This window comes from Solanum lycopersicum, chromosome 12, assembly GCF_036512215.1.
Source record: "Solanum lycopersicum chromosome 12, SLM_r2.1".
Taxonomy (NCBI): domain Eukaryota; kingdom Viridiplantae; phylum Streptophyta; class Magnoliopsida; order Solanales; family Solanaceae; genus Solanum; species Solanum lycopersicum.
In genome coordinates, this window is record NC_090811.1 from 53432281 (window position 1) to 53453783 (window position 21503).

At 31.4% G+C, this 21503-nt stretch overlaps 1 protein-coding gene across 1 annotated transcript; it reads left to right on the forward strand.

Moving 5' to 3' along the window:
• The first annotated feature begins 19966 nt into the window (after window positions 1–19966).
• Window positions 19967–21011, forward strand: LOC101250381 (uncharacterized). The gene is made up of 3 exons (XM_069292154.1): window positions 19967–20239; window positions 20429–20762; window positions 20869–21011. Exons 1-3 carry the CDS (start codon window positions 19967–19969, stop codon window positions 21009–21011), a joined length of 750 nt encoding a protein of 249 aa, XP_069148255.1.
• Window positions 21012–21503: the final 492 nt, after the last annotated feature.

Below are 21503 nucleotides of genomic sequence, written 5' to 3' on the forward strand. Positions count from 1 at the left end.
TGTAGCAACATATGACTCAAATGTTGATACATATAATCATCTGTAGCAACATATACTTTTAAATAATGATTATGTGGGACTGTGCTTTTAGATATATTAGATGTGACAACATATGCAATAAATGTTGCTACAGACGAATCAGCTGTAGTAAAATATGCCACATGTTGTGATGGACGAATGTTACTACATATAATCATCTCTAGCAACATATGACTCAAATGTTGCTACATATAATCATCTGTAGCAACATATACTTTCAAATAATGATTACGTGGGAGAGTGCTTTTAGATATATTAGATGTGGCAACACATGCAACAAATGTTATTAGATAATACCTTTTGTTTAATAATTACGACTCTTCAGTTCACTCTGTTGAAACGTCATGTCTTGAAACATTTCAAAATTGTTGGCCTTTATAAGAACACAAGAAGGGAGAGATAGGTCAAAAGTTGTCTTTTCTTCTTCTCTTCTTCTTCATTCTCAAAAATGACTTCAATGAGTTTAAACCTCTTCGAATCCCTCCCAACTGAACTAGTAATTCTTATCATTGAAAGGGTTGCTTCCTACTTTCTAGAAAATTTAGTTACTGTTAAATTATGTTTTAGGTTCCTTAATGAATTTGGTAATGAACGTTCTGTATATCAGAAGGTTACATTAGCCAGCTTTCCCACTGAGCCTACATGGACGAGGAATCAACATGCCGTGTCTTTCATGAATATTTGCATAGCATCGAAGAAATTAAGAGCCTTTTACAGAAAAGGTGTGGTAATTTAACTGTTTTTAGTTCTTTTTCACCTTGCATCAATTTATTTTGTAATCATAATGTGTTGTTTCTTTTATAGTTTAATTTTTTCAATCGTAATGATCCAACTGCATTGAGAATGGTTAAAAAAGCAGCAGAAGGTGGCCACCGTGGTGCAGAGTATGTGCTTGCCATAATTTCAATATTTGAAGGCGGTATTTCCATGAGAAAAGGCTTGATGTACATTGCCAACATGTAAAAAACATGTCAGTAATAGTGAGAAGATGTCGACACCATTTGTGGTGCATTTTAAATTGAATGTGGGTTGCAAGAACCTAATATTTTTAGTTTAAGACCCATTTGTTGCACTGTGCATCAACCCCAACAACCCGCATAATTAGTTGGCACAGAGGAAGTGACGATGAAGACGATATTCATCGTGAATTGTATATTTGTGATTTAGAACTAGATTATCGAGTTAAATTTCATCCGCATACTACTATGTGGGAATAATTTAATTAAATCTATGTTGAAAACAATGTTGATTTTATTATTTTTTTGTATTTATTTTGAAATTATTTATGTGGCAGCATATTATATTACATATGGTGAAAATGTTGCATTCACTTGTTTTGTACTTATTTTCGAATTATGATATACCAAATTATGATCGTACACAATGTTGGTCATTGTTATACCTTATTATTATTGATTATTTATGTTCTAAATCACTAAACTTTTGTTCAAATTTCTGTTTTTCCTTTCCTAAATCGATCGAATCGTCTATTTGTGTCCCCTTGATTTTTCATCTGTAGCAACATATGGAGTTTCTGTTGTTAAATTCGCAAAATATAATGAAACTGTTGCAACATATAATTATAAGCAATGACTTTTTTAGGGCTTAATTCAATTAAATTGTCACATAATTCGATATGGAACACCAATATATAGTCCTATAACATGTCTAAGAAACAAATTATAGTCGTTAACACTCTCCATTGGATTATAGCAATTATATTTATAAAGACAATCATTTCACTAGTTCATCATACATTGTTCTAGTAAATCCATATGATAGTTATATAACACCCTTCTAAATCGTTGTTCGAAATGTTATACCTTATTATTATTGATTATTTATATTCTATATCACTAAAATTTGGTTCAAATTTCCTTTTTCCTTTCCTAAATCGATCAAATCGTCTATTAGTCTCCTTGATTTTTCATCTGTAGCAACATATGCAGTTTTTGTTGTTAAGTTCGCAACATATAACGAAACTGTTGCAACATATAATTATAACAAATGACTTTTTTGGAGCTTTATTCAATTTAATTGTTACATAATTTGATATGTAACACCAATATATAGTCCTACAACATGTCTAAGTAACAAATTATGGTCGTTAACAACACTCTCTATTGGATTATAGCAATTATATTTATAAAGACAATCATCTCACTAGTTCATCATACATTGTCCTAGTAAATCCATATGATAGTTATACAACACCCTTCTAAATCGTTGTTTCAAATGTTATACCTTATCATTATTGATTATTTTTGTTCTAAATCACTAAAATGAGGTTCAAATTTCCAATTTTCCTTTCCTAAATTGATTGAATCGTCTATTAGTGTCTCCTTGATTTTTCATCTGTCGCAACATATGCAGTTTCTGTTGTTAAATTCGCAACATATAACGAAACTGTTGCAACATATAATTATAACAAATGACTTTTTTGGAGTTTAATTCAATTAAATTGTCACGTAATTTGATATGTAACACCAATATATAGTCCTACAACATGTCTAAGTAACAAATTATAGTCGTTAACAACACTCTCCATTGGATTATAGCAATTATATTTATAAAGACAATCATCTCACTAGTTCATCATACATTGTCCTAGTAAATCCATATGATAGTTACATAACACCCTTCTAAATCGTTGTTCCAAATGTTATACCTTATTATTATTGATTTTTTTTTTATAAATCACTAAAATGAGGTTCAAATTTCCATTTTTCCTTTCCTAAATTGACCGAATCGTCTATTAGTGTCTCCTGAATTTTTTATCTGTAGCAACTATGCAGTTTCTGTTGTTAAATTCGCAACATATAACGAAACAGTTGCAACATATAATTATAACAAATAACTTTTTTGGGGTTTAATTCAATTTAATTGTCACGTAATTCGATATGTAACACCAATGTATAGTCCTACAACATATCTAAGTAACAAATTATAGTCGTTAACAACACTCTCCATTGGATTATAGCAATTATATTTAGAAAGACAATCATCTCACTAGTTCATCATACATTGTCCTAGTAAATCCATATGATTGTTATACAACACCCTTCTGAATCGTTGTTCCAAATGTTATAACTTATTATTATTGATTATTTATGCTCTAAATCACTAAAATTTGGTTAAAATTTCCATTATTCCTTTTCTAAATCGACCGAATTGTCTATTAGTGTCTCCTTGATTTTTCATCTGTAGCAACTTATGCAGTTTCTGTTGTTAAATTCGCACATATAACGAAACTGTTGCAACATATAATTATAACAAATGACTATTTTGGGGCTTAATTCAATTAAATTGTCACGTAATTCGATTTGTAACACCAATATATAGTCCTACAACATGTCTAAGTAACAAATTATGGTCGTTATTAGCACTCTCTATTGGATTATAACAATTATATTAATAAAGACAATCATCTCACTAGTTCATCATTCATTGTCCTAGTAAATTCATATGATAGCTATATAACACCCTTCTAAATCGTTGTTCCAAATGTTATACCGTATTATTATTGATTTTTTTTTTATAAATCACTAAAATGAGGTTCAAATTTCCATTTTTCCTTTCCTAAATTGACCGAATCGTCTATTAGTGTCTCCTGAATTTTTTATCTGTAGCAACTATGCAGTTTCTGTTGTTAAATTCGCAACATATAACGAAACAGTTGCAACATATAATTATAACAAATAACTTTTTTGGGGTTTAATTCAATTTAATTGTCACGTAATTCGATATGTAACACCAATGTATAGTCCTACAACATATCTAAGTAACAAATTATAGTCGTTAACAACACTCTCCATTGGATTATAGCAATTATATTTAGAAAGACAATCATCTCACTAGTTCATCATACATTGTCCTAGTAAATTCATATGATAGTTATATAACACCCTTCTAAATCGTTGTTCCAAATGTTATACCTTATTATTATTGAATATTTATGTTCTAAATCACTAAAATCAGGTTCAAGTTTTCATTTTTCCTTTCCTAATTCGATCGAATTGTCTATTAGTGTCTCCTTGATTTTTCATCTGTAGCAACATATGCAGTTTCTGTTGTTAAATTCGCAACATATAACGAAACTGTTGCAACATATAATTATAACAAATGACTCTTTTTTAAAAGTAGTCCAATGATAGGCAAAACCCATTCTGTTTAACAAAGAGTAAAATAGGCCCAACCCATTCTAGAATACATTTTAATTTTAATTTCAAGAATAGAGTTTTCAAATTTTCATCTTTGTCGCTTCAGTTTTGGCGCTTTTTTCAAATCTAATTTGATTTTATATCAGTCACATTGTTCTATATTTGATTCTACTTTGGTTAAACCAAATTTCGGCACTCCAATGGTATGATGTCAAATGCTATATTAAGTCGAATATGTGATGATGAAAATGATACTATGTTGAATGTTAAAATGTATTGCAAACACGGAGATCTACTTTCAATGCAAACTTCATGGTCATAAGACAATCCATGTCGCAGATTTTGGTCTTGTCCACTATATCGTGTATGTATGTTTATTTCTAAAATATCTTGGAGATTTCAGATCTTTTTATTTTTTTATTTAAAATTTATTTCTTTATGGTATTTTAGGAGAATTCATGCAACTTCTTTAGATGGAGCGATCGTGAAGATATTGATATACGATCCAAGTTCGTTTCTGATTGGCAAACAAAATTAAGGAGTTAGACACTGCTGATGAAAGTCATATCAAAAGAAGTATCAAATGGGGAATGAAGGAGAAGAAAAAGATCAAATGTTAAATTTCGCATCTGAATAGGAGCTAAAAAGTCTAGAGTTATGGAGAGGTTTATAGAAAACTCTAGAAGTCGTTAGATATTTCAAGAAGACTCTAGAATAACTTAGTGGCTTTCTTGTTAAGCTTTGGAATTTCTTAGAATTAGTAGATAATTCTAGAACATGAACTAAAGTGTAATTATTAGAAGGACTTATTAAGTAAATTTTATTTACACTTAGGCCCTTAGGAGGTAGTATAACTAGAAGGATCACGCATTTGTAAATCATCCAAGCTTGAAGCAAGCAATCTTCCAAGCAATATAAAGCCTTCTTCTAAATTTTCTAGTCTTCTTTTATGTTCTTTTAGCGATCTAGCAGAAAGGACTTACTGGAGTTCACAAGATCATGATACATTCATGAGTAAGTTGTCAAGTGCCGCAAAAAGCTTTAGTAAGACTCTAAGTCTGTAACATTAGGTGTCTTGCATGAAACAGCCTCTGCATATCCTCCATCGACTAAAATTTGACTATGTAATATCCATCTTCGTGCAAGAATATAACTGGGGTTTTCCCCAATTATAATGACAATCACTACACACTTCCATTTCTCTGCTTCCTATTCAACCTCATTTTTGTCCAATTGGACCACAATCTTCCCATTTACAATTTGAGGATGAATATAAGTCAACTTCATACCATTTTGAGCTGATGGATTGTCTTTAAACAAGCTCACCCAAGTTGCTCGTGGTTCACCAGTTTCCATTTCATTCGCTAGATCCATACTATGAGGTTGTATATGAGTCTGCTCACCGATTACCAAATCAGTGGATGGACCCACGGGAGAGCTTAGATCCATCTCTTTCATATGATTACTTCCCTCCGAGGTTCCTAGCTGCACTTTCAGTTGCATAACTGATGACAATGGTGTAATCATTTTTTTCCATACTTACCAATCAAAAGTTGTAATAAGTTCTTTTTGAGGTCATCCCCATCCTTGATCGTGTCCTCTACCTCGTCCCCTCACCATGATAACCACGACAGTGCAGGTGAACTACCTTACGTTGTGCTCATGAGAGAGAAAGAAAAGGCCTCAGTTTATTTGTTTCTCTACTTTTTAGTCAATTTTACAACTATTCATCAAACACAACGGGAACTTTTTTTATTTTACGTTTAATATATAATATTATGCAATATTTATATATTATAACTAATCATCTTTTTTAATTAATTATTTTTTCTTAATCGTGACTATCTCAAATCTCTTCTAAATATTTGATCCATGAAAATGAATAGCAGGTTTTAAAAGGCAGGGACATGACGCGAGATGTTTTACTTAGTATAGGGCGATGTCTAAGTCTTGAGACATAGGGTGTAAGCCCTATATATAGGGGTGTGCAAAAACCGAACCGACCAATAAACCGAACCGATAAAATGTTATTGGGTTATTGGGATTTTAATGGGTTTAGAAAAATAATTATTGGGTTATTGGGTCGATTTCGGTTTTTCCTATTGGGTTATTGGGTAAACCGATAACCCAATAAGACGATAGTTATTTAGTACTTTACCCTTCCTCAATATTAAATATACATAATTTAATACATAAATAGATTCAATATTAGCTTTTCAGGCTATGTAATTTTTTGGTTAGGAAATTGGTGAGAACTTTGTTGATTATCTGGTGGATCAAGCAACTATTCAAGATTGTCTCATTGAAATATTTTATTTTAGTTTTAATTCTAGTTCGTAATTGTAGGCGATAGCTTTTGCAATTGTGAATGTTAGTAATTTGATCAACATTCAAAGTTTTCTATTATGTTTTGGCGGTAAGTTGGTAACATGTAATTATAACATACGTACTATTATATATTATTTGATCGACATTTTCTTATTGGGTTAACCGAAATCGAACCGATAACATCAAAAGCCGATAAACCGATAAAAAATTTCTTATTGGTTTGTTATTGGGTTAGCATATTTTAAAACCGAAAACCGATAAACCGAACCGATTGTATGTAAAACCGAATCGAACCGACCGATGCACATCCCTACCTATATATCTTTAAATTTTTAATTTACAATATAGTATGATAATGTAATAACACAAAATTATAAAAATACATCAATAGTTTGAAATAATTACAAACATGATTAAGGGAACTCATAAAAAAAATTTCTTACATGATTATACAAGTATAAATAATCTAATATCTTAACTTTCTAATAATAAAAGAATCATTATTTCTAAAAAAAATATTATTATTATACTATATAATTTACCTCCCTAAGAAAATAATCAATAACACTTACAAGTATTATATAAAAAAGATAACGTTCCATCATGGATAAAAACAGAAAATAATTCAAATAACTAAATAAAATATGATAATTTTGAGACATATGACAAAAACGTGAAAACCAACAATATGTAAACAAGTTAAAATTTCGCTATATAATTTAAAAATAAATGTTATGTAATACATAATAACCCTCAAAATCAGGGGCAGATTTATTATGTCAGGTAGAGGTGTCACGTCATCCACAACCTTCGATTGAAATCTGACGTATGCGTAGGTGTGTGTATATGTAATATAATGTATAAATAAGCAATTGGCAACTACAAAACTAAAAAGTCCGGTGGTGCCAGGGTGAAACACCCTTCTACAAGACAATGCGGGATTGAAACTAAGAGTGTGTTTGGTATGAAGGAAAATATTTTCTGGAAAATATTTTCCAATTTTCTCATATTTGGTTGGGACAAAAATTTTGGAAAATGTTTTCCAAATCAACTCATTTTCCTCAAAATTAAGGAAAGTGACTTCCCTTCAAAAATTAAGGAAAACATTTTCCAAAACTTTCCTTCAATTTCAAATTACATTTTTTTTGGGGGGGGGGGGGGGGGGGGACGTCAATTTTAAAAAAAATATTTTTAATTTAAAAAATTTATTTATTCACCCGATCCCTGACCCACCCACCCACCCACCATCGGCCAGCCCCCAGCCCCCCTCCCCAAAAAAATATTTTTGTTTTTTATAAATATTTCCAACTTCAAATTTTTATTTTTAAACTCCTACCCCCCCTCCGGTCACCCCCCCCCCCCTTCCCCAAAAAAAAAATTTGTTATTTAAAAATACTATCAACTTCAAATTTTTATTTTCTCACTCCTACCCCCTCGCCCTTCCCACTACCCACCACCACTCCATAAAATAGTAATATTGTTTTTAAGAAATATTTTCAATTTCATAAATTATTTTTTATTCTAGTAAAAATAAAAGATGTCTCTCAAAAACATTTTTCATTCATAAATCAAACACTCATTTTCGGAAAATATTTTCTATTCACGAACCAAACATGAGAAAATAAGTCCAAAATCTACTTGTTTTCCACGAAAATATTTTCTAGGAAAACATTTTCCATGGAAAACATTTTCCTTCATACCAAACACACCCTAAGCGTTGACATTTTTATTGAAAAATAATAATCAACTTGCTGCCTGAAGAGTGAAGAGAATAGTGAATTCAGCTTCAGAATGGATAATTTTTAAGATTATATTTTCTTTTTTCTTTCTAATTTTAGTTGGCTTAGTTTTAATTAGTAACTATTGTTGACTGATTTAATTTATTAATTTTTATTTTTTTATTTAGTTGTTTGTTTGATGGAGAAATATTAAAGTTAGCTTCAACTATGTCATATTGAATAAAAATATTCTCCGTTAATAATCTCTTACCATTAATCACTTATTTTTAAATTATTCTTCAAGATTTAAAATGCGTGGATTAATTTGAATATCATTATAAAATTATTATATTAATTATTATTTTTTAAACATGTAAGATTTGAGAAGGACAAGTAAAAATAAGTGAAAGGAGTAACAAAATACACACTTATGTCTCAGTTTCTGACATAGATTATTTATAATATAAGTTCATTATTGACTAAAGTGATCAAATCTTACTTGGCTGAACGTAACTTATAAAAAATTAACTTTGTAAATTAGGGTTTAGGATGGAGAAAGTCTTGACATTTGCAATAATAAGATCAAGCTACAATTATGCAGAATATTATGGGTTAAGGAAAGAAAAAATAAAATAAGAGTTGATTATTGCAAATCAGATGGAACAATTTTTCCAGAAATAAATAAAAAACATTATTTTTCCATTTCCAAGAAATTCAAATTACAACAAGCAAAAACACAAAGTAAAAGAGTTGTTCATATGAGAGCTGAGAAAGTAGAGGAGGAGGAGGAGTTGGAGAATTGAATTGATTGACCATTTTCTCGAGTTGATAAAATTAAATAGTTATTACAAATAATGTAAATAATAAAAGGAGATAATAAAATATTACACAATCTTCTCACTATCTAATTAAAGGAATTATGAAATATTCTTATATCTTGATTATTTAATCATATTATATTTACATATTTCCATATCTACGCTATTCATATATACCATAATTAAAGCTCCTCCTTAACATGGAGCGTATAAGTCATATGCTCCTACTTTATCACAAATATAGTCAATTTTGGATCCTTAGAATGATTTTGTAAAAAATATCTGCAAGTTGATCTTTTGAGTTGACGAAACTTGTGGTGATGCATCTAGACTCATTCTCCTCTCGAAAGAATTGTCAATTTATCTCAATGCGTTTCGTGCTTTCATAGAACAATGCATTAGAAGCGATTTATAGTGAAACTTAATTATCACAAATCAATGTCATCGGTTCCACTCCTCCTATTTTCAATTCTTGGAGAAGTTTTCTCAAAACTGTAAAGCTCACACGTCGCTAGTTTCATAGCGGGATATTCTACCTCTGCGCTTGATCTAGTTGGAACAACTTGCTTTTTTACTCTTAAAGGGTATTATAACGCCTCTCATTAGAACATAATAACATGAAGTGCACCGCCTATAAGAAGGAGATCCTGCCCAATTTGCATCAGAATATCCGAGAATGATAGTGTGTCCCTTATCTTCATACAACAAACCTTGTCCTGGAGAGCCTTTGATATATCTAAGGATGTCACTGCATTTTAGTGACTATCAAAACGTGATTGCAAAAACTGACTAACTACACTAACAACAAATGATATGTTTGATAATGTGACTGTAATATAGTTGAGTATGCTAACAAGTCTTGTATGAGGATCCATTGGACTGTCCACATATTTGCAATTCAACCCTTTCTTGATTAGTTAGGAATAAACATCGAAATCCACCTACGAAAGAAAGATTAACATACCAACATCTTTCAAAATGTCTAAGACATAATTCCTTTGAGTAATAACAATATCATGGCCAGATTATGCCACTTCAATGCCTAAAATGTATTTCAACTTGCCCAAATCCTTAGTTTGAATGTGAGTTGAGAGGTGTTGTTTGAGTTGAGCAATACATTCATGATCATCCCCACTATCAAGAATACTAGTATATGTATTCACGCATTTCACAAATATTTTAAGATATAATAATTTTTAAATTTAAAATAAGCAATATGAATTATTATCAAGTAACAATGTGCATGTATAGTATGTAATGTCTTAATTTTTTGTATACATTTAATGCGAACAAATGTTTACCCTAATTTATGTGCAATGAGTGTGTGTTCTTCAAAGACACTAAACATTATTCTAACTTATCCTTCTTCTAGTATATGAAGACTGATAATATATGTAACATGTGTTCAATTGATATTTATTATAGATAATTTAATTATAAATTCATAGATCAATCACTTTACTTTTAGTTAACATCTAAAAATAATTTACAAAGTATGTAACGACCTCTTTAATACATTCTTCTTTTATTTAATCTTGCCACATAAGACGATTTCATTTAATCTTAATACAATCTCATAAAATAAGAATGTTCAAAATACTAAATACGTGCATTGAGTTGATTTGTATTTTTTTAGTATTTTTTAATTAATAATTTTTTAGAAAGTTTGCAAATTATTAATAATGTATATATTTCTTTTAAGAAAATCTGCAAGTTATTAATGTTGGGAAAGACAAGGCACTAACAAAGAATGCCTGACAGGATAACAACGGAAGAATACCCAAGTCTATACTTTCCCTTCTCGATTTGAACCAAGAGAAGACAAACAACCAAAAGCAATATGATAGTAAGGCAGCAAGTAATTCAACCAAACAAATATAACAAGACAATAATAAACCAATCACACAAGACACCAAGATTTACGTGGAAAACCCTTCGATGTGAAGAGTAAGAAACCACGGGACCAAAAGCTCCACTATAATCACCAAGAGTTACAATATTGTTCTCCAAAATTGGCCACAAAACAAGTGCCAAATAACGAGCAACAACAAAATAAGATTGCACCAAATCTAGAGAATTAAAGGAGCAAAATCACCAATTTCGCAGCTACTGTTCACGACAGCAAAACTGAAGCTGCAGGCCACCAAATCCAACTCTGTTAGTTCCTAATCAAATATTGAGATGAATATAATATTCTGTCCAAAAATCAGCTCAATCGGAGAAGAAACGAAGCGGGAATCACAATTTGAAGTTGGCTGTTAGGGCTGAATTTTTGACTGCGAAAAACTGCTCTCTTTTTTTCCTTTTTGGCTGCTGAAAAACTCTTTTTATATCTGAAAATAAGACCTAAATAGGCTTATATTTACCTCATAAGAATGAGCTTATGGGAAAAAAAATGGGTTGGTCCAAATTGGACTTTTATTTATCCACATAGGAAGGGAAAAAAGTCCATAACCCAACAATTCGCCCCCTCACGACTATGGGGAGGAGACCGCCATCCCGGCGACCATGCAACAATCTTCAAACTTTCCTCTTGGCAAAGCTTTAGTCATCATATCGGAACTATTGTCATTTGTATGAATCTTTTCAAGCTCAAGCAACTTAGAATCCAACACATCTCGAATCCAATGGTATCTCACATCAATGTGTTTAGACCGACCATGGAACGTTGAATTCTTGCCAAGATGTATAGCACTTTGACTGTCACAATAAAGCACATACCTCTCTTGAGCACAACCAAGTCCCCCCAAGAATCTCTTCATCCAAAGCAATTCTTTACAAGCTTCAACGACAGCAATAAGCTCAGCTTCTGTAGTAGATAGAGCAACACCTTTTTGCAACCTAGATTGCCAAGACACAGCTCCCCCTACAAAAGTAACCAAGTACCCTGAAGTAGACTTGCGAGTATCAACATCACCAGCCATATCTGAATCAGTATAACCACAAAGAATAGGCTTCCCTGTACCAAAACACAAACTCAAACTAGAAGTGCCACAGAGATATCTCATAACCCACTTCACAGCATTCCAATGTTCTCTTCCCGGATTAGAAAGAAAACGGCTAACAAATCCAACAGCGTGAGCAATATCCGGTCTTGTACAAACCATCGCATACATCAAACTACCAACAGCTGAAGCATAAGGAACTTTCTTCATATTTTCCTTCTCATCATCACTAGAAGGACACTGTTTCGTGCTCAATTTGAAGTGCATAGCTAAAGGTGTACTGACAACCTTAGCTTTGTCCATGCTGAATCTGCGAAGTACTTTCTGAATGTACTTCTCTTGTGATAATACCAATTTCTTGACCTTTCTATTACGGACAATCTGCATGCCAAGAATCTGTCTTGCTGGTCCTAAGTCTTTCATAGCAAAAGACTTACTCAACTCTTGCTTCAACTTCTGAATCCTGCAAGTATTATGACCAACAACAAGCATGTCATCAACATAAAGCAACACAATAATAAAGTCACCATTAGAGAAATTTTGCACAAAAACACAATGGTCTGAAGAAGTCTTCTTGAAGCCCTGCTGACTCAAAAAAGAACCAAACTTCCTGTACCACTGCCTGGGAGCTTGTTTCAAACCATATAAGTTCTTCTTCAATTTGCAAACATAATTCTCTTTACCCTTGACTTCAAAACCTTCCAGTTGCTCCATATAAATTTCTTCATCTAAGTCACCATGGAGGAAAGCAGTTTTAACATCCATTTGCTCAACCTCTAAATCTAGACTTGCAGCCAAGCCTAGAACCACACGAATGGATGACATCTTCAAAACTGGAGAGAATATCTCATCAAAATCAACTCCCTTTTTCTGATTAAATCCCTTGACGACTAATCTAGCTTTGTACCGTGGAACTGGATTACCATCTTCATGTTTCACCCGAAAAACCCACCTGTTTTTCAAAGCTTTTCTGTCTTTAGGTAACTTAACCAAATCAAAGGTATGATTATCATGCAAGGGTATAATCTCATCTTCCATAGCATCAAACCACCTTTGTTTTTCTTCATTTTCCATGGCCTCATCAAGACTCTCAGGTTCTCCCCCGTCAGTCAAGAGTACATACTCATTGGGAGAATAACGAGATGAAGGAATTCTCTCTCTACTAGATCGTCTGAGAGAACTCTCTAGAGCATCTATAATTGGTTGTTGGACAATCACATCATCTTGCACTGGAGAATCAACAACATCATGCCGGTCATTCTGAACATGATCAACATCTTCATTATCAACTTGATTTTCATCATTATGAAGATTTTCTTCCGGTGCGATAGTCAAAGGAACTGGATTAACATCAACTAAGCTCTCACTACTCTGAAAATCAGCCTTGTCAGCTTTGTAAAAATCTTTAATTGTTTGGTCTTCAAAGAACACAACATCACGGCTTCTAACAAGTTTCTTCTCAACAGGATCATAGAAATGATAGTCAAATTCATCTGGACCATAACCAATGAAGATACACTGCCTAGTTTTAACATCCAACTTTGACCTTTCATCCTTAGGAACATGTACAAAGGCTTTACACCCAAAAACTCTAAGATGATCATAAGAAGCATTCTTACCAGTCCAAACTCTGTCAGGGACATCAACATCTAAAGCAACAACAGGAGATAAATTGATAACATAAGCAGCAGTATTAAGTGCTTCTGCCCAAAAAGAATCTGACAGCTTAGCATCTGAAAGCATACATCTAACCCTCTCAACTAGAGTTCTGTTCATCCTCTCTGCTAAACAATTTAACTGAGGAGTCTTTGGAGGAGTTTTCTGATGCCTAATACCCTGCTCTCTGCAATATCTATCAAAAGGACCAATATACTCACCACCATTATCTGAGCGGATGCATTTCAATGTCTTCCCTGTTTGTCTTTCAACCACGGCCTGAAAACTCTTGAACACATCAAGTACTTGATCCTTGGACTTCAAAGGAAATACCCAGAGTTTGCGAGAATGATCATCAATAAAAGTCACAAAGTAAAGTGCACCACCATGAGATCTTATCTTTAAAGGACCACACAAATCAGAATGTACCAACTCCAGCAGATCAAGCTTTCTTGAAGGAGGATGACTCTGAAAAGAAACTCTTTTCTGTTTACCGCCTAAGCAATGAACACATTTCTTCAACTTTGCTTGTTTCACTCCAGAAAGCAAATTTTTCTTAGCCAAACTATCAATCCTCTTCTCGCTCATATGACTCAGCCTTCTATGCCATAACTCTGATGAAGTATCATTCTCCACCAAATTTACTGAGTCTCTAGAGATGGAGCCCTGAAATACATACAAGTTAGACAACTTGTTACCACGGGCCACAACCATCAAGCCTCTAGTAAGCTTCAACTGGCCAACACCAAGTGTATTAACATAACCCTCATCATCAAGATATCCCACAGAAATCAAATTCAAGCGAACATCTGGAGCATGCTTGACATTATTGAGAACTAGTTTGGAACCATTGTTACTTTCCAAACAAACTGTCCCAATGCCAATAACTTCAACTTCATGATTATTGCCCATTTTCAACGTTCCAAAATTACCTGGAGTATAAGAAGAAAATAATTCCTTCTTTGGCGTGACATGAGAAGTAGCACCAGAATCCACAAACCAGCTAGACTCATCATGAACAAGATTAATGGCATTTGCATCACAAGAAACAAGAAGATCATCATTAGCAACAACAACAACACGATTTTCATTATCGCCTTCTCTCTTTTGTTGTCTCATATCTTTCTTGTGCTTGTAACAATATTTCATGATTTTCCCATTCTTGTGGCAATAGTCACATGTAATATTCTTGTATTTAGACTTTGACTTGCTTCTACTTTTACCTCTATCATTCTGACCTCTGGACTTGTTTCTCCCCCTATCTTCAGTAACCAAAACATCGGAGTGTGAAGATGAAGAAGATGAGGCTTGAGATCTTCTTCTCATTTCTTCATTCAAGACACCACTCTTAGTATATTCCATGGTTACAACACCACTGGGAGCAGAATTAGTCAAAGAAACTCGAAGAGTTTCCCAAGAGTCTGGCAGAGTATTAAGAAGCCAAAGTCCCTGTATCTCATCATCAAACTTTACACCCATTCCGGACAGCTGGTCAAGAATACCCTGAAAATCATTAATATGATCAGAAATAGGAGTGCCCTCTTTATACCTGATATTCATTAATTGTTTCAATAGGAACAACTTGTTGTTGCCAGTCTTCGAAGCATAAAGTGTCTGAAGCTTGTCCCATAAACTTTTGGCATGTGTCTCATTCACAATATGATTTCTAACATTATCTTCAACCCATTGTCTAATATAGCCAAAAACCTGCAGATGCTCAAATTCCCATTCTTCATCATTCAAAGACTGAGGCTTATTAGAAGCAAACACAGGTAAATGCATCTTCTTGACAAATAGAAGATCTTTCATCTTGCCTTTCCAAATATGATAGTTACTACCAGTTAAATACACCATTTTACTCATATTTGCCTCCATCATTCAAAACGATAATCAACAATAACCAATGCTCTGATACCACTTTGTTGGGAAAGACAAGGCACTAACAAAGAATGCCTGACAGGATAACAGCGGAAGAATACCCAAGTCTATACTTTCCCTTCTCGATTTGAACCAAGAGAAGACAAACAACCACAAGCAATATGATAGTAAGGCAACAAGTAATTCAACCAAACAAATATAACAAGATAATAATAAACCAATCACACAAGACACCAAGATTTACGTGGAAAACCCTTCGATGTGAAGAGTAAAAAACCACGGGACCAAAAGCTCCACTATAATTACCAAGAGTTACAATATTATTCTCCAAAATTGGCCACAAAACAAGTGCCAAACAACGAGCAACAACAAAATAAGATTGCACCAAATCTAGAGAATTAAAGGAGCAAAATCACAAATTTCGCAGCTACTGTTCACGACAGCAAAACTGAAGCTGCAGGCCACCAAATTCAACTCTGTTAGTTCCTAATCAAAGATTGAGATGAATATAATATGCTGTCCAAAAATCAGCTCAATCGGACAAGAAACGAAGCGGGAATCGCAATTTGAAGTTGGCTGTTAGGGCTGAATTTTTTACTGCGAAAAACTGCTCTCTTTTTTTCCTTTTTGGCTGCTGAAAAACTCTTTTTATATATGAAAATAAGACCTAAATAGGCTTATATTTGCCTCATAAGAATGGGCTTATGGGAAAAAAATGGGTTGGTCCAAATTGGACTTTTATTTATCCACGGGAAAAAGGTCCATAACCCAACAATTAATGATATATAACCATCCGTTTTTGTTTTTGGCACTTTTATGTATATATTTTTTGGATATAATTTTTTAAAACAAATATTCAAACTGAAAATTTGATAAATTTTTTATGAGGACATGCGGCACTATTTTGGAAAATATGGATTTATAATATTCTCAATTTATTTTTAAAAAAATGATTTAAAAACATTTCTAGTTTGCAAATAAATTTCAGTGTATTTTTATTTTTAAGAAATCTAGTTTAAATTATCTTATTCATTTTTTGTTAATACGTTTTTAGAGCTTGTTTATAGTGAGAAGTTTTAAAACTACATGTTTAAATTCTAATTGTAATTTAAAAAATTATTTTGAAGGGAAAGTACGTTAATAGTTAGTTTGTTAGTCAAATTTATATTATTATTATTATTATTACTATTATTGTTAATGAAAGAGTCTAAAGTTTTTAAACTTTTCCATTTTAAAATAGATCATTTAATTTTTTTAAATATATCACATTATTTTAAGTAATTGATTAATAAAGTATTATTTTACGAAATTATTTTCTAATTTAATTTATTTGCTATACAATTTTAATATTGAGTTACGCCACACATTTTTACTTCCTATAAAATTATATTATAATTTAATATAAATATTTTAAATTACTTGATTGTCTAAATTTATCAACAATATACAAATTTTTGTTATAATGTTTGTGTCATCTTTAATGTATTTTATTTTTTTCGTAATACTCTAATTAGTTTTTCAGTATTACTATTATGTCATCCATAACTTAAAATATCATGTTCACATTTCTGAATCGAATTCGTATTAAATATAAACAATTTTCTAAAAAAAATATTATTATGTGTACATCTTCTAGGCATATTTTAAAGATTAAATTGACACTTTTAATTTTAATATCCATTAATGAGTTCTAATCTTAATTATTAATAATATTTTATATGAAAGTTTGTTTTCAAAAAATTAGTTTGTTGCGTATGTTTTTCCATTTTTTGAATGAATAATATTTACACATAAATCTTTAAAAAATACACAAAATAAGGTACATGAAATAATGGCATTCTAAAATCTCAGTGAGTAATTTTATTACAATTTGGTCACATAACTTACAAAATTCTGATTATTGTTGCAACTTGAAAAACATAACAAATAATTATTATCAAAAGAGTAGTATTCATAAAGCATACTTTAAACACTAAAAAATAACTTAAGCAGAAGATCTAAAGATAACTGTTGCATTTCGATAAACTAATTTTACAAATTTAAAAGATAACTTTCACGAAAAAATCTTTCAAAAAAATAATAATTAGTTAATCAGTTCTGATATAATACAAAAGAGAACTTTAAAATCAACAGATGAAAGAATAATTTTTCAAAACTGATATTCTATCTTCTCATCTTGAAGAATCAATTCAATAAAAAATAAGGTAGGTATATATTTGCAATGTGCTACTTTCCATTATTGTATAACTCCATTCTTCATTACTTATCATCGATGAGTTCACATTGAGTAGATATATTTGTATAAAAAGATGGAAGATTTCAAAATTATTGATACTTACCTATTTAAATTATAAATTTACAATAGGTAACTATATTTCAAAAGATTGTATATTACATAGTAGTAGATGTTAGAAAATTTATATGCACAGCGGAAGCATATTAGGATCTTTACTGCTTACATTAATAATAGATAACAAATACGTTTATGTTATAACATATATCATGCTAAAACACATAAACATATTGAAATTTAATTCGATAAATACCTCTTGAAGAGTGAACAGATACCTTCAAGCCAATCTACAAGAAAAACGGATCTTCAAACGAATCTACAAGATAAACAATAGCTATGATTTTCTACAGTGATCACAAGTCACATCTGAACTCTCTCAATAATTGAGTGGACAAGTATGAATAGAAAACTAATCCTCATCTTTTCTAGGTTAGGAGAATCCCTATATATAGAGATTTCTTCCTAATTCAAAATAGACTAGAAAATCTAGTTAGTCTAGAAGACTAGAAAAACTCGTATTATTCTTCCTTTTTTCATAGAAATATGATTCTGAGTAATAGTTAAATGTGGGCACTATAGGGACCACATAATTAATTATCGCGGTTTTCTATTATGGTAATAATTTTAAATAATTAATTTAGATTATTCTTACCATAATAAATTACAAATCATTCCACTAGAAATTCATAATTGCACTCCTCTATTTCGTAATTCCCCATTAAACACTTATGTAATTTTTCATGTTAAGATTTCAGCTATTAGTCAATAAATTAAATTACTGACGAATTTTACTTAATGCTTAATTTCCTTTAGAGCACTACTTAACTTATTTCATATGTCGGATTCATAAATCCACTTGCAAGATTTGACATGATGAAAACTTATAAGTTTCTCAAAAAGGCATATTAATCAATCTTCATAACGAGACATGTATTCCATCAACAAACTTATTATTTCACCAATATACATTATTTTCATCCAACTTACCAGGTATATTGACCTATCTCAGAATCTCAACTTTTAATAAATCAAAACGATAATTAATATATACAGATCATAATAGTTATATCAGGATTAAGAATATAAGTACATTTAATAGTTTAGAGAATATGTTTTTGTCAGTCAGTCTAAAAAGCTATCTCTAATCGGTCCTGTTCCATACATACAAAATGTACTAGCACAAGAAGTTGGAACTATACCTTCCCATAATTAGGACAAATTACATATAATCTTGTGTTACAATCGTACCCGATGACATGTCCAATTTCCATCCTAGATTGTGAACCAAAAACTTTATACTTATAAGAATCGATGAATCCTCTGTGTATGAACTAAAACTCTACACACTAAATCATCTACTATATAAGTAAATAGACACCATAAATGAATATATGATCTATTGAAATTGAGAAAATATTTATAATCTAATAAATATTATTTCTTAACACATGATTAATAATATATATCCCAACAATAGAATAATATAACTTTTTTGAATAGTTGTCTTGAATTCACTCCCCCTACTATAAACCAAATTCTGACAAAGGAAACTACATAAAGATATAAAGTATGTATAATTAGTGTGTTGCTTGATTTTTCAAATGAACCTTTTGAAAAAGTAAATAATATAATGTTGCCAACATAATTTTTAATTAAATAACCACTAAATAAAAGTAAAAGTTGAGATCAATAACGGCTAGGAAGTTATAATAGAAATTAAAGCATTATTTAAAAAGGTGAAAAAACTTTAAATTATTATTTAAAAAAATAGTTTTTTTAGTGTCTTTTAAGTTATATCACGTGATTTATAAAAACACTTATAAATTATATAACTGTTATGAAGTATCTGTATTATAGTGAATGTCTATCACGTGGAGTCCTTTTTAGGATATGGTTAAAGAGTCCTATTTGGGACCAAGTTAAATTTCTCCTATAAATAGAGTGATTTTCTTCATTGTAAATTGATTCATCAAGAGAAATAATAAGTCTTTTCCTATTTTCTCTCTAGTTTCTTCTTCTTATTCTATAGTTTTATAACACGTTATCAGCACAAGACTCTAATTTCTCAAAAGTGAAAGTTAGATTTGAAGAATTAATAAAGGTATTATTTATTCTTTTGTTCTTAATTTTAATGGCCAATCTTACAAAACTAGAGTTCAGTGCCCTTCAAAGTTCGGGCAGGAACTACCTCTCATGGGTATTGGATGCTGAAATCCACCTTGATGCAATGGGTCTTGGAGACACTATAAAAGAAGAAAATAAGGTATCAAATCAAAACTGTGCACAAGCAATGATATTCTTGCGTCATCATCTTGACGAGATTCTAAAAATCGAATATCTGACAGTTAAGGATCCACTTGTTTTGTGGAAAAATCTAAAAGAAAGATTTGACCACTTGAAGATGGTTATACATCCAAAGGCACGATATGATTGGATGCATCTAAGGCTACAGAACTTTAAGTCTATACATGAGTACAATTCTGCCATGTTCAGAATCACTTCTCAATAGAAATTATGTGGAGAAACGGTTAGTGAGATTGATATGATAGAAAAGACGTTCTCCACTTTTCATGCCTCGAATGTGCTCTTGCAGCAACAATATCGAGAGAAAGGTTTCAAAAAGTATTCTGAACTAATTTCTCATCTTCTTGTGGCCGAGCAAAATAATGATTTATTATTGAAAAATCATGAGAATGGACCTACTGGATCTGAACCACTTCCTGAAGTGTATGAGGCGTACGCCTACCATGCTAGGCGTGAAAAAGGTCGCGGTCCTAATTGTGGTCGTGAATGTGGACGTGGTCTTGATTATGGTCAAGAACGTAATTCTATTCCTGGCATTAATCATTCATCAAATAAAAAGGAAAAAACAAAGGATAAGAAACGTGAAGCAACTAGGGAAGGTTGTTTTCGATGCGGTGGAAGAGGTCATTATGCATGTGATTGTCGTACTCCCAAACACTTGGTAGAGCTTTATCAAGAATCACTAAAGAAGAAAGAGAAATAATAAGTCTTTTTCTCTTTTCTCTCTAGTTTCTTCTTCTTATTCTGAGACAAATTTTATCTCTGAAAATCAAGTTGACATCACGCACTTGGATGTAGCAGATTTCTTCGCACATCCTGAAGGAAAAATAGATCACTTAATTGGTAATGGTTCTGTGAACATGGAAGAGTGATAATTTATTTATATTATTCTAATATAATAGAGTTAGTCAAATACTAAACTTTATCACGTGTTTATATTATATTAGGTCTTTAACTTGGTCTATGTTAAAAAAACAAAACATAAATTCTGATATTAACTAGGATTTATCATGTGTTTGTATTATCTTAGGTCTTTAATTTGATCTAATGTTAAAAACATGCAGTCTGTTATTAATCAGGATTCAATAATGATTTTATTTTATTTTCCTAACAACTGGTTTTTGACTTAGAGGAAACAATAAATTAAGGCTCAATTTGTAATATTTAATATTAATTTATTTCTTTGAATATATTCTACCCTTTTGACAACACTAATATTTAATATGGAAAAGGGTCTAAAATACCCTCACAGTATTGGAAATGGTACAAAATTACCCTCCACCCACCTATTGGCTCCAAAATACCCTTCTCACCCACCTATTGGGTCCAAAATACCCTTGTCATCCACCTTTTGGTTCAAAATT

What these genes read in the sequence shown, in the direction of transcription:
- LOC101250381 (XM_069292154.1), top strand. Translation starts at nt 19,967, where the DNA reads ATGGCCAATCTTACAAAACTAGAGTTCAGTGCCCTTCAAAGTTCGGGC. An exon ending in GATTTGACCACTTGAAGATG is followed by an intron (nt 20,240 to 20,428) that starts GTTATACATCCA and finishes GTGCTCTTGCAG; the next exon opens with CAACAATATCGAGAGAAAGG. An exon ending in TTTTCGATGCGGTGGAAGAG is followed by an intron (nt 20,763 to 20,868) that starts GTCATTATGCAT and finishes TTTTCTCTCTAG; the next exon opens with TTTCTTCTTCTTATTCTGAG.